The 15,297-nt window shown below is 34.0% G+C and overlaps 1 protein-coding gene and 1 pseudogene across 1 annotated transcript in view; both read right to left on the reverse strand.

Moving 5' to 3' along the window:
* The window catches only part of LOC140613243 (uncharacterized), a 75,382-nt gene that overhangs the window by 24,424 nt on the left and 35,661 nt on the right, over positions 1-15,297 (reverse strand). Inside the window, exon 3 of the mRNA XM_072791796.1 lies at positions 5,061-5,140. Within this exon, the coding sequence (XP_072647897.1) occupies positions 5,061-5,140 (80 nt within the window). The remainder of the gene's footprint in view (positions 1-5,060; positions 5,141-15,297) is intronic.
* LOC140613505 (60 kDa heat shock protein, mitochondrial pseudogene) lies at positions 7,411-9,134 on the reverse strand (annotated as a pseudogene).

Genomic DNA, 15,297 nt, shown 5'->3' on the forward strand with positions numbered 1-15,297 from the left:
AAGAACCAAATGGAAATTTTAGAGTGAAAAATACCAAATGAAATCTTTTATGTCATGTCCTCACGTGATCAGTACTTCAAAAAGGTGTTGGGTGAGGGGGACATTGTCACTAAAGAAATGCCATATGTCAAGAAAAAAAAATCTTTAATCTTCAGTCATTCAACATCAAAGACAAAGGCAAAATAATGGTAAGTTTGTCTTCATTCGGTAAAAAACCACCAAAAGAATAGACCAGGCAATTCACTCTGAGTCTTGTCAACACCCAAAGGGGAAATTGTTCTTTTACTGTGATATGCAAATTAAACATTTACTCTTTGATTACTTTATACTAAAATATACCCTAAAGGTAAATATAGAGCACGTTATATCATTTTTAGTTTGCTATTCAGTTATCAAAGGGTCACAGAACTTAATGTATGATTGCCAGGTCATGTTCCCATAAAAGAAAACCATCCTCCATCCTTGCTGAGCACACACATCAGAGAGATACACAATGGCTATAACTAAAATCTATAATCTGCAGGAGGGAAGGGGCATGGATTTTAGTACACTAGCCTTTTACCAATTACTTCTAAAAACAGTTTAATATGTGAGTTAACAAAATCTTATGATAGAAAACATCTCAAAATATATTAGTACATTGAGTATATATTTTTTCCTTTTGTGACTATCTCTAATAATCATAATTTCAATCTTTATAATATAAAACATTTTAGTAATAAGTTGGATAAATGAACTCAAGCTTTACCCATCAGTGATGCAAAAAGTGACTACACATTGAAAGATAAAAATAAAACATGAATCGTGCAGCCTTTTCATTTGACTTATTCTAAGCATTTTAAAACTACACCATTTTTCAACTTCACTGCTATCTACCTGATGGAGGTGAATTTCCTTCCCATTACTGCGAAATACTGAGGTGTTACAGAATTGAATCTGATAAAACATTTCAAAAAAAAATTTAAATATAATAAGTATTTAATTTATAGATAAAGCATTAACTCAATTTGATAATGCTAGTAAAATTTCATATAGATAAAAATAGTCACCTAAGAGTAGAAAATTACTTATTATTTCCATTAACATTTTTATGTCCATGAACTTTTTTTCAAGGAAAAATAGCCATTTATTTCTGATATAATGTAATTTTTATCCCCCTAACCCTGAGTGGACATTTCCAAGATAGAATCAATTACCTATTTAACTTTTCTTCCTCAAATCTACCAATGGATTTAGCACATAGATGCCAAATATACTAGCTAAATAAGGAATTCCTACTTAAAAATCTTCAATAAATCAATTAAAAAAGAGAAGTTTAGTTTCTTGGAGATTTTACTTTTAGTTTTATACATAATAACAATTTTGAACTCAACTCCTATTTCATTTTAAAATACAGTATACAGATAGTATTTTAAATGTAACATTTTAAATTTAATATCTTAAGAAAGGATACAGAACATTCATTTCAATGGAAATTGTTTTAGTAAGTTCTGAACCTTTTCAGTTATATGTTGACCCAATTATATATACTTTTCTACAGAAACATTTGAAATTTCTTTCAAAAACTTTATTACCATTTTCCTTTATAACTTTTGGAACTTTCATAATGCAAGAACACTAATATTGTATAGATAGAGTAACCATCAAAGTTCAATTTCCAATTTAAAAGACTGAACTGAATTAATAAAAAATTTAATTTAAAGCAAATTGTTGACTTTTGGGGGACCATGATCTTTTATAGACTTAAACACTATTTAAAAAAAAATTCAAAGGAAGGAAAATAGTTTAATGACAAATCATAGAAATGTTACTGGAGCATTTGATGTTCATATTCAATGTTTTCCTTGGCTGAATAAGGAGACCCAAAGATCTAAAGGTGTTTTCTTTTCTTTTTAAACAACTTTGGAGAGTGTATCCCCAATGGAAAAAGTGGAAAAAGAAGGGGATAAAAGTAAGTCCAGTAAAAAGAAACCATTATATTTTCAAAAACTTTGATCTTTGCATGAGGAACTAGTTAGGGTATGGTATTATACAATGTTATGTGTACACAAAATACTTGGAGATACTTAATTAGAGATATAACTCAACAAACTTACAGAGAAACAACACTCTGCACCTACTCTGAAGTGCTCCAAATATTCCTTTTTAATGGAAATTTTTTTCTGCTACTTCACTTTCTGTGATGTCATTGAAGTCACTGTTCAGACACTATACAAAACTCTCACCAAGTTAGTGATGGTTTCTAAAAAATCTCATTTGTGAGGATTACAGAGGAGACAAAGACATCCTAGTAAACCTTAGCTTCCCAAATAAGCCTTAAAAGTAAGGTAATGGCAAGAGCTATGTCTTTTTTTTCCCCTTAACTGTAGTAGTGGCCTTAGAGTTCTAAAAATCCAAAGTTTTTCTTGTATATTCACAATCACAGGTAATCCAGAAAAATAAAGGTGACCAAGTAGAAAATGGAAATTGAATGTCATGCCGTATTACCTAATCTATTATTTCCAGGTAGAGGTGGCATGCTTAAAAAGTAATCATTACTAGTAGTAGTAGTATTACTTGATTTTTCTTTTTTTCTTTAAGCACAATGGACAGGAAATTAAATATCAACATTGAAAAATAATGTACTTAGATATACATTGTTTAAGTTGAAATGGAATTCTGGAATTAAGGAAAAGTTTTCAGAAGCTCAAAAATAGTTTTAAAAATAGAGGTTTGGAGTTTTAAACCTGCAAAAAGAATACCTTATTTCTGGGGGCTTGCAAAATTGCTAATGTTACCAAGGAGTCACCACTGCAGGTAACAAAATTTGACAGAATTAACTTTATTTGGTGACGTGTACTTAAACGGTCAAGAGGTACCTCTTTCTATAGTTCATCCAATGATTGTTGTCCACCAAGACTATGGTAATTATTTTTTTTTAAGATTTTATTTATTCATGAGAGAGAGAGAGAGAGAGAGAATGAGGCAAAGACACAGGCAGAGGGAGAAACAGGCTCCATGCAGGGAGCCCGCTGTGGGACTCGATCCCGGGACTCCAGGATCATGCCCTGGGCCAAAGGCAGGCACCAAACCATTGAGCCACCCAGGGATCCCCTGACTATGGTAAATTAAACAAAACATTAAGTGTATTAGTAGGGCCATAATGACAATACGGCTCTACAGCTCTTTATATATGCAGATGCAGACATAAAATCTCAGTTTCATAGTTCATTTGAAAAAATTAAAAGAAAGAAAAAAAAAGAAAAAATTAAAAGAGAAAAGACAAAAAAAGAGAGGAATAAAAAGCAAAGCAAAGTAAACCAAAGAAAAGAAACAAAAGAAAAAAGTACAAATAAATACCTGGCAACATGAAAGTCAGTCTTCACATTCCAAATGAAATAAATCTAATGTCACATATTAAAACAAATTTAGACAGTAGCATATTAAGTTCAAGAATCAGAAGTATGATTTAAATAGTATAAAACTTCACTTTTATTATAAACAAGTAGTTGTCCAAATTGCTTTGTATGCCAAACTGAAAAAGATGATTTTCCACAGCAAGGCAATTATTGCCAAAGTATGATTTTATTTCTTATGAATACAGACTCTTAAATAATTCTTTGTCTCATAGCCACTTGCTACATGGTTCTTAGATATTTTTGATAAATATATTTGCTAACTGATTTCTAAGTGAGCCTTGACAACAAATTCATCAGTATAATGGAAATTATGAACTGATGATTCTAAAACCAGACTTACTAGCAATGACTTCCTACTCTGCTCAACCAAACTTAGCTCTGTGAAGGCAAGAACTTGATTTCATTCATCTTTATATTACACTATAATTACTACCTTGTTGAGCACATAAAATCTATTACTACTGGCTGAGTAAAGAGGGAAAGAATAAGTGGATATGGCCAATATGACAATCTCCATCAGCCTCTGTACACCCAAGCATTTTCATCTAGAACCCATGAATGAAGAAAAATCAAGATGAAGTCAATGGAAAATATAGCATAAAGCTAATCATAGTACATATTGAATATAACATAGTATTGTCAAAAATAAAGGTCTTTAGCTTGTCATTTAGTAACTGTCATAATTACCTCCAACTGAATGATATCCAATTTTCTCTCGACTTCCCTTCCCTATTGTCAATTGTCCATCCACTATATAAACTACCTAGTGAAATACCTGGGATTCAAACTCTATAAAGAAAAGCCAAATCCATTCGCATATCCTTCAATCTGTGAAAAACAATTGGGTTTTATTCCAAAGTAAAAATAATGAAATTTTTGGTTTCTATCAAATGTCTCTCATAATCAGCTAATCATATAATCCCTACTTTGTCAACTCGGCCTTTCTGATTCCTATTTCTCTACCTTACACTATATCTTCTTTTACTCCTATCTCTTCACTGGTCTCATTTCTATAGTCTTTCTGACATCATTTTATTCTAATGAATAATTCAGATTAGTTTTTCTAAGTCACACTTAGATTATGTTATTACACTAAAAAAAATGGTTACCACATTAAATATGGTTTATTCAAATTAGCAAACAAAATTAACATCAACTTAATTTTCAGCTTTAGCCCTAGTAATTCCCTACTTGCATCCAACAGGCCAATCCAACTGTATCATTTCTCTTCCTGAAACAGGTACTCAGTGATGTCCCTTCTCCCTAAAAAGTCACCATCATATTAAGCGCTGAAATTCTATAGATTTGACGATGTTACCCTGTATGAAGTCTTCTTGGTATTACTAAAAAGTTGCAATCCTTTTTTCTTCTAAATCCCCCAAACGCTCTTTTAAGATGCTAATTATAATCTAACGATGCTACTTTTATATTTTCTTACACTCATCTGATATACCTATAAACTATCTCATTGTGGGAACTCTTCTTTATTCCACTTTCTATGTATTACAGAATATAGCTCCGTGTCTTGCCCAGAGTAGTCAAAAAAGTCACTGAGTGAAATTTTAAAGTCAGCAAACTAAATAAAACTTGGCCACTCAAATCCATATCTGAGAGCTTTTAGTGTCTATAGAAAACCGAGATACTACTTAGGGAATCCCTTACCTCGGTTTGTGGTAGCCGGTCTATGACTCAGAGTAAACATTTGGATGTCTTGACTGGAATCATCTTTGTGGTTTGTTGTTCTGTGAAACAAAATATATTTGAAGGAATGTTATCAGTGAAAACACACTTTTCATTCTTTTTCCATACAGGTACTGACCACAGAGAGGACTCCCATATGACTAACACAGTGGAAACACCAACTCTTGTCAAACTATTTTTTGTCTAGAAGATTGGTGACCATCCTGTCACTCATACTGGCTGCTGAATCAGGGAAAGGAAATGAAAGGGAACCACTGGTACAGTTGGGCGAGTGGCCCAGACACACGCCTACACTTACTGCCAAGTATAAGAAGAAGTTGAAGAAGACATGACTTAAGTCACCAAAGTAGTTATTTTCCTGGTAAATATAAACTTAGTAGATGGCATATAAAATGGAAATAAGCAATCTACTAATAATATATACATTAAAATAAAAACCATTTGGCTTATTTTACAAAAACTTATTTTTAAATAATATTGTATATACAAAGGGAAAGTCATATGGAAAACCACAGTTAGCTTATTATAAAATGTATCAAGAATACTATTGAACTTTCTTAAGCAAAACAAGTATTTATTATGTTTAATGGCACTAATAAAAACCCAGATAGTAGAAATTAAAATTGTAAAATGTAGCACACAATTAACAATTTTATAAGCTAATTATATCTAATAATTTATTGTTTAATATTTATATATAAGGCACAATGTTTTATGTCATCTCAAGTGATGATAAATAAGGCAGTTGTTATCTATACTCCTGCAAACAAAGAGAAAGAACCACACAGATACATGGCAAGGATGATTTTTCTTGAACATCATAGAAAGTAAAGTGTGAACTCTGAGTTTGGAGCCTCTGTGTTATTCATTACTGGATTCCTGGACTGAGCACAATGCCTAGAAACTAGGACACAAGTAATAAACAAAAACTGAGTAAAATTCCACCTACCAGATTTGAACGTGTAATAGTTCTGTTGGATTTCTTATTTGGCTATACTTACTAGTTCCATAAGATCAACTTTTTTCAGCTTGTATTATAAATACAAATTAAAAATCTAAAATTATTTGGCATATGCATTGTTTCGATAGAATGATGATTATACTTTGGTGAGAATAAATAATATACTTTTTTCCAAAGAATGAAAATCAGCATTTATGATCTACCATAGACAGGATTCAAGATTGATATTTAAGCCAGTCTAGCACTTGGACTTCAGAAGCTCTGATAACCACATTTTGTGGACTTGGAGGAACAGACTGAACCACTGTAGATCGTGGCAGCACTGAGGATTACTGACGAGTATATATATTTAGAGCATTTCAATTATATGTATTATTTTCATGGTATTGGAGGGTTTTTTGCTTTATTCTATATTTTGTAAAGCTATGTATGTTTAAAATAAATACACACCTGATAGAAATGCATATTTATAAATATATACATATACACATATACAAATATACATACATAATATATGCTGATATATTAATGATTATAATAATTTATATATATATGTATAGTCTTATACCACCTTAAGTTTTTCTCTGTCTCAACCACTATGCTGTGATTCTCTGCCTGACTGGGCACGCGTGTACTTTCCTCAGCACTTTATTTGCTTATGAGAAGGGTATTGCTGTACTTCAAGGGAAAGACTGTGGCACCCTAACAAGGCAGTAAACATAAAGACTTGGAGGATATGTAAATCGCACGGGGATTCTGAATCCATGGATGACAGAATTTGCTGATGAATTTGACATATGGTAGAAGAGAAAAACCAGAGTCAGAAATAACATGAAAGTTCTGACTTTCAAAATTAGCAAGATGAAGTGGTCACTTGCTAAGCTAAGGGTGACAGGAAATACTTAAATAATTTTGCTGATAAAATTTATGAACGTACTATTAACAGACATTTTTTTCTTGCTTTTCACTTTCTGTATCCCCAGGAAACCCTATGGAACAGACTAAAGCATTTAACTGAATTCTCCTTCCGGTATTCAATAATCTAGCCTTCATCATGTTACCACTGGTAGCCTATATGACATGACCAAGCAAGAATCAGCCAGCTCTAAATATTTAATCTGCCCAATTGGTCACCACCTGTGAATAGGAAGTCCATATCTATTAACTCTGCTGCTTATGGAATTGCATAGACAGCTCTAAGATATTGATCTGCTTGGACTAAAGAAGAAAAAGGAAATGGTCAGTGAATAACTTGTCAGCCCCTCTTAATATAGTGATGCATAGAAATATAGCCTAGTTTGTGCTGTTGATACAATCAAATTTGTAAAGGCTATAGCACTATTCTAGGGATCAGAATATGCCGCCTCCCATACCACCTCCCATACCACCTCCCATTCCACCCATTCCCTTCTTTAGGAATTTTGGTGACTACAACTTCTGCTGTAGTTAACAGAGAGGCCACACCAGCAGCATCCAATAAAGCAATTCTTACAACCGTCGTTGGATCAATGATTCCTTTTTCTACCATATTCACAAAATCTCCAAGCCTAGCATCATAACCAACTTCTGAGGAACTCTGTGTAATTTTCTCAACTATCAATGATCCTACAACACCTGCATTCTTAGCAATGGTCATTGCATGAATTTTGAATATTCTCTTAATAATTTTGATACTAATTCTTTGACCTTCCTTAGCTGGAGTTATTGAATCCAAGGCTGCAGTGCACTGAAGCAGGGCACAACCCTCTCACAGAACAATGCCTTCTTCAACAGCAGCTCTTGTGGCATTGAGGGCATCTGCAACTCTGTCTTTTTTCACTCACTTCAACATCATTTGTCTCACCAACCTTCAACATAGCTACTCCATTTGAGAGTTTTGCCAGGCATTCATTCAACTTTTCCCTTTCATATTCACTAGTTGTGATATCTAACTGCTCAATGACTTCTTGAACATGTTTTTCAATTTGAGCCTTGTCACATTTTTCTTTTAAAAGCATCACATCATCTTTGGTCACAATGACCTCTCCAACTTTTCCTAAGTTGTGAGGCTGAACATCTTTGAGATTTAGAGTCAATCCTTCTTCCCCAAACACTGCACCACCATTAGCAATATCTTTAAGCTGGTTCTCTCTACTGTCACCAAAACCTGGAGCTTTGACTGCCACAACCTGAAGACCAAATTTTAGCCTATTTAAAATGAGTGTACTCAGAGTTTCTGCATGAACATCTTCAGCAATTATGACCAAGAGCTTATGGTGAGCATTGGCAATTTCAAGAGCAGGTATAATGGACTGGACACTAGAAATTTTCTTTTCGCTCAGTGTTTTCACTATGTTTCAGAACATAGGCATCTTGGAATTCATATTTCTGACCTTTCAATGTATTAATAAAGGTGGAGAAATATAACCTCGATCAAACTTCATGGCTTCATGGCTTCAGTAATTTCTAATTCATCATTCAGTGTTTTTCCTTCCTTTACTGTGATGACACTCTTCCTTCCAACCTTTTTCATTGCATTGGAAATGATGTTGCCAGTTTCTTTGTCTCCATTTGCAGAAATAGTAGCAACCTGAGCAATTTCTTCAGGGGTTGTCACAGGTTTAGACTCCTTCTTAAGTTCAGCAATTACAGCATCAACAGCTAACATCACACCTCTCCTGATTTCCACAGGATTAGCAACTCTGCTAATCTTCTCCAAGCCTTCCTTGGCAATAGAGCATGCCCAGAGAGTAGCGGTAGTGGTGCCATTCCCCAGCCTCTTCATTTATGTTATTGGCGACATCTTGAACAAGTTTAGTGAGAATATTTTTATATTCTAAGTCAATTGACTTTGCTACGGTCACATCCTCCTTTGTTACTCTGGGACTTCCCCAACTCTGTTCAATAATCACTGTTCTTCTCTTTGGCCCCATAGTAATGGCTACAGCATTGGCTAAAAGGTCTACACCTTGAAGCATTAAGGCTTGGGCATCTGCACAAGATTTTACATCTTTGGCATAGGCCCAAGCGAGATAAGGAGCCAGCACTCTGGACACTGGCCTAATTTGGGGGAGGACTGCAGGTAATCGAAGCATTTCTGTGGGACAGTGGCAGAGCGTTCAGGCGGTGCAGCAGGCCATAGGAGGTGAGTGAGGGTCTAAATTTGCTTCTAATTTAGGCTAGCAGAACATAGACTGGCTTATCAAAACTGATAAAAAATAAACTTTTTCTATGATATATACCCATTATGTACCAAAGTACAGTTGACCCTTTGAACAATGAGGAGGTTAGAAGCACCAATCTTGCTGCACAGTTGAAAATCTACATATAAGTTTTGACTCCCCCAAAACTTAATTACTAATAGCCTACTGCGAACTAGAAAAGCCTTACCAATAATATAGGAAGTCATTTCTCACATACTTTGTGTATTTATTGTATATTGAATTCTTAAGGAAGAAAGAGAAAAGGAAGTATTATTAAAAAAACCATAAGGAAGAGAAAATACATTTATAGTACTGTACTATCTTATATATATAAAGAACATGTATAATTGGACCCATGTAGTTCAAACTAGTTGTTTTCCAAAGGTCAACTGTATATTCCCTGTTTCTCAGTTATTATTTTTAGTTTGTATTTATACAGTTTTATGTGTTCTGAAAATAGGCTTAAATGATGAGGATTTTTTTTTATGATTTAACTTACTTATTTGAGAGAAGAGAGAGAGAGTATATGAGCAGAGAGAGAAAATCTCCAGCAGATTCTGAGCAGAGGCCAATGTGGGGCTTGATCTCATAAACCTGAGATCACGACTTGAGCAGAAACCAAGAATCAGGTGCTTAACAGACTGAGCACCCAGGCACCCCTGCATGATGAGGATTTCTTCATTTAAATAGTAAATTGATATTAAACAGATTAGTTTCTAATAAGTAAATCTTATCATTGAGATGAAGGAAACTTCAAGGAGTTCTCAGAGTAGTAACAAGGGGTCTGAAAATCTATTATGGATGATTTTGTAGATTCAGTAAACAGTATCTCCCATATCATACTTAATTTTTCAAATGCCCATGATACAATTTTTAAATCATAAACTTATTTGAAGATATCACTGACCACATGATAATTTGTTACACATTATCCTAATCAGAAGTTGCTGAAAGCATCACTACTTACTCCCTAGCGGATATCTACAAAACATGCTCACGTTAAAAATCAGGTCTTCAGACTTGAAAAGGTGTAGATACTAATTTCCTTCACCTTAGTGAAGTAACTGTCCTTAACTGATGCAGTCTATAATCTTCTGTCCTTTTGTCTGTAGTTAGTGGAGAGTGAAGACATCTGGTTATGATCAAATAGTCACAATCCTCTCATTTAAGTTACATGATTCAGACTATTTTTTTACATATTTGGAAAGACTATGTACAAAAAAAAGTGGACAGAAGGTCATGCTAACCCTAGATTATTTTGAATTTTTTCAGGCTTCATTGGAAATACCAATGCCCTATCATTATATTTCTTAACCCTTATTCTACCTGAAAGATGCTGTCATTTTAAAGTTCAATCTAAATGAGGCTGGCATTGCCCAAGTGCTGTCTTTGGTTAATTACTAGTGCTTAGTTGAGGCTCAACACATGTCAAATACCAGTAATTAAAACTAAAGTGCCCTCAAGCAAAACATTAAAATTCTTGCATTCCAAGGGGCCTCATTAAAACCAGATGACTAGCTTGGCTTCTAAAAAGACTTGGCTAAAACATATCCACTTCAAATCCATACTGTCTTACTTGCTTACAGCAGAGAATCACTGACTCGAGAACCCGAGGGTCCTCCAAAGTTTATCTAACCTCTTTCCAAGCAGAGTCTTATTTTAATATCTTGGAAAGAAACTATCTAGCATCTCTTTAGATTCACATGCAAGAATTTTCCAAGGAGCCTTGCATCATTAATTTGTATAATTTCTGAGAAAAACAAATAAAAAAACTTTGCTTTACTTTGCTGAATTCCTCTAACACAATCTTAGCCCAGCCCATGAAATTTTGGCCTCTCTGTTATAAAATAGCACTAGTTTTAACCGTGTCACTGAATAATACCCCACCCTGTGTACCTTCAATACACTGAGAGCACAAACTATGTACGCTCAAAAAAATTTGTAAAGCCCATATTTAGTTAATATACATTTTTAACCATGTCTGAGCAATTAATAACCAGTTATTTAATCACTCATCATTATAGAGTATAAACTAATATCATATTTTTTTCTTTAAGATTTTATTTATTTATTTATTTATTTATTTATTTATTTATTTATTTATACGAGAGAGAGAAAGCAGGGAAAGGAGCTGAAGGAGAGGGAGAGAGAGAAAATCCCAAGCAGATTCTGTGCTAAGTGCAGAGCCCAATGTGGGGTTGATCTCATGACCCTGAGGTCATGACCTGAGCCAAAACTGAGCATTTAACCAATTGAGCCACCTAGGTGCCCCATTAATATATTTCTTAATGAATATCCATTTAAAAAACATATATAGGATTGGGTCTTCATCATGGATAGTTTAACAAGGTAATAGGTAAATAACCTCATGTAGTTCATGAATCAAACATAGAAAATATGCATTCTGTATTGAAAATAATCTCATCATATTAGATAAGTTAATAGGTAAACTTATTTATAATCTCTAAAGCCTACAGTTATTTATCATTTAGCAAATCTAAAGTCTGCCAATTACACTGCTTAAGCAAGCAGTTTCTTCCTGTCTATCAGCAGAGTACAAAAAAAAAAAAAAAAAATCAATGCATATCCTTTCCTTTTTGCCACTGCTTCACAAGGTCAATATATAGCTAAGTGGCTTAAAACACGGTTTAGAAGAAGGCTCAGCTTTATGATACAACATCCGATTTTGACAGTGTGTGAGGGAAAAGACAGTCTTTTGAAGTCCAGGTAAATAATGAGTCACATTCTGTTTCCTCTCACACCTGTTTGCTCTGGGTACAGTCTGTTAACTGAGCACAGGATACTGCTGATTATAACTCATTCAAAACATGAATCAGAAAGATTCATTTGATCATTTCAGCTGAGAAAATGGAAAAAGCAATATCCTGAAGGGATTAGACTTTTACAGTGCTTCATGTTACAAACCATTATTAGGGCAGCAAGGTATCTGTTTATCCAATGCATCATTTAAAAAATGTGATATATTTAAGTTACTGGATTATTTTTGCTAAATTGGCTTAATATAGTATGAACTAAATTTTATGCTCCAACCATGAAGCACAGTTTTTAATATCAATGTAAGGCTCAATCTTTTTTTTTTTTTGGTAAGGCTCAATCTTAAATAAAATATAAAATTATGCTTTATAGCAGAACATAAATCTTTATTTCTTCCTGAGTGTTTATCTTTCTATATATATTATTAGGTAGTGTTAAATACCTGGTAAGAAGAGCATATTTCTGCTTCACCTCTAACAATCATAACCACATATTATGCATAATATGAAATAGATTTATGCCTTTAATGTGTCTGTTTTGATAAAAATGTGATATGTTTAATATATTATTTCTTAATAATTTTAAATATTAATTAATTAATTAATTATTCAATATTCACTTAAACTGTGTTTGATTCATAGGCTAGACAAACTGGGTGGAAAACCATACATCAAGCAATACATAAAGTTGCATACTTATATAAATATTCATCTTTGACTAATGAATATATGAATTTTAGAGTTTTTTCTTTACATAAAGCAACCATTTTTCTTTACATAAAGCTTTTTCAGATTTATTATTATCATGATTTTCTAAATATTCAAAACAAATGATCAAATTCTTATGATTCAGGTTGATTCAGAGTTAGGTTACCATCACTTAATTAGCTTGCCTCTCATCCACGATATCTTTATTTGATTAGTTCTTGCTTTGCTGTAGAATTGTAGAAAGTTCTGATTCTGGGGTTACTTAGAGGCCACACAGTACTTAGTGACTTTGGGATTCATTGTCTCCTGTTTTTTTCAGCTCTTGTTTTTTTCTCTATTGGTCACATAGTTTTGCCAAAGGTAAAATTTCTCCAACTGAGAGGAAGTAGTAATACTATGTCCACAGAAGGAGCAAGACTGTTATTAGCAAAGCTTACTGAACTCAAAGGAATATGCTATTTTCCACTCTAGCATCTACATGTTAGATGCCAATAAAGAGTTTGTTTTATTGCCATCACTGGCCAATGACTGTGGCTAGAGTGATGTGTATTATAAGTCAGACAGATGCCAGATATTTCACTAGCTATAGAGAGAAAAAGATATGGAAGCAGGCATGACACTGGTCCCACCAAAAAGCTCCTCAAGAAAGGATAGAGTTGGTTGTTAATACATGAAATGCAGAGAAATAAAGGTATTAAAATTCTGTCCTTTGGATTTCATCTCTTAGATGCCCAGATAACACGCATATAAACAATCTGATGAGTAACTCCACCTAACATAATTATTTCACTTACCATAAAAATGTACTCATCCTCTCCCAAAAGGGCACAACTCAAAGACACATTAAGTCATCCTGTTCTAAGGCTGGCCTCTCTGGGTAAAATGCATTTCTCTTAATCAAATCCAGATGTGAGTCCCCACAGTACTATAACAAAATTCTAATTACAAATATAACCATTCCATCTTACACAACAGACAGTGTTAGGACAAATAAAGACAGTACAATAAATATTCCTCTTTGAAAAGCAGAAAGGAATAATCACGAGCTCAGACCTCTCTGCTAGTGGCACAAATTCATCGCTTTGACCCACTGGGAGGCACTTTCCTGTTGAGTAATCTCCACAGTCACACTCATAGGGTACTAGCCTTGGTCCTATAGGTTCTCAGGGCAATTACAGGTAGTTAACATCTAAGGACGAATTTTCCAAACAGTACAATTCTCTCAAATAGTCATCAATCTATTAAGTCCTACAGGGTAATTCTATCCAGAAGTAATAAAAAACAAAAATGTTGTCATATTATGCTTTTTAAGTCTATCTTGCCCTTGCATTCTGTGCCTCTTAACAACAGTGAGGTGGTAGTCCAGTCCCTATATTCTAGGTCAGTGGCTTTTCCCTTGACCTCCTCTCAAGTCAGTATGAATCTGCCAACCAGGATGGAGGAGGCAGAGACATGCATTCATCTTCACAACTCTCAACCAGCTCCCTGGAGATGGTATGTATGTGTGTGTGTAATCTTATAGCATCTATAATCAGGTAAAGGAGAAAACAGAAAGAGAGATTTCAGAAGGCCCTGGATATTTGACTGTCTATGTTCCTCCAGGGTTTCAGTCTTATTCCCTGACCTGTATCCTATCTCCCTGAACTGTCCTCAACTTAGGAATTGGCAAAAAATGTAGTGCTTTATATTTCCTTAAGGACATGATTATCCTACTCCTGGTGTCTTTGAGGCAAAACTGAATGCTTTGCAGACTGAGACTATAGGTGAGAAGACTTTAGGCTCACATAACTGTTCTTTTAAAAATGAAAACTGAACTGAAATGAAAGAACACTTTAAAGAGGTAATGCAGGTACATGGTAAAAATTTCAAAGAATACACAGTGAAAAGTAATACTTCCTATAAAGCTCACTTAAATTCTAGGTCCCTGGGGCCAATCACCAAAGTACTATGTGGTATTGCCAGAAATGGCCCATGGTTATAATGGCCTGTGTATGTCTGTCACGGTGTGATACCACTGCACACCCACCCAAGTGACTACAATAAAAATGATCAAAAGTGTTAAATGTGACACTAATGTCAAGAAATTATCTATATATACACTACTGACCAGATTGAAAATTAATACAGGTGCTTTGGAAAATGATTTGTTAGAATCTGCTAAATCTATGAATGGACAATTCTACTCTCAGATATAGAGTTAACAGAAATGTGTACATATGTGTACCAAAAGAAATTAATGAGATTGTTTATAACAGCACCATTTGTAGTAGCCCCAAATTAAAAAAAAAATAAATTCCTATTAAAAACAGAATAAGTAGGGACACCTGATTTGGGCTTAGGTCATGATCTCAGGGTCCTGGGTTTGAGCCCTGTGTTGGGTTCCACACTCACTGGGGAGTCTGCTTGAGGATTCTCTCTCTTCTCCTCTCCCAACTTGTATTCTCTCTCTCTCTCTAAAATAAATAAATAAACCTTTAAAAAATAAATGATAGTAGAATAATAAATTTTTATATTCTTACAATGTGATGCATGGCAATAAGAATGAAAAATCTACCACTATTTACAGCAGTAGG

The sequence above is a fragment of the Canis lupus genome, chromosome 21 (genome assembly GCF_048164855.1).
Source record: "Canis lupus baileyi chromosome 21, mCanLup2.hap1, whole genome shotgun sequence".
In the NCBI taxonomy this organism is placed as follows: Eukaryota; Metazoa; Chordata; class Mammalia; order Carnivora; family Canidae; genus Canis; species Canis lupus.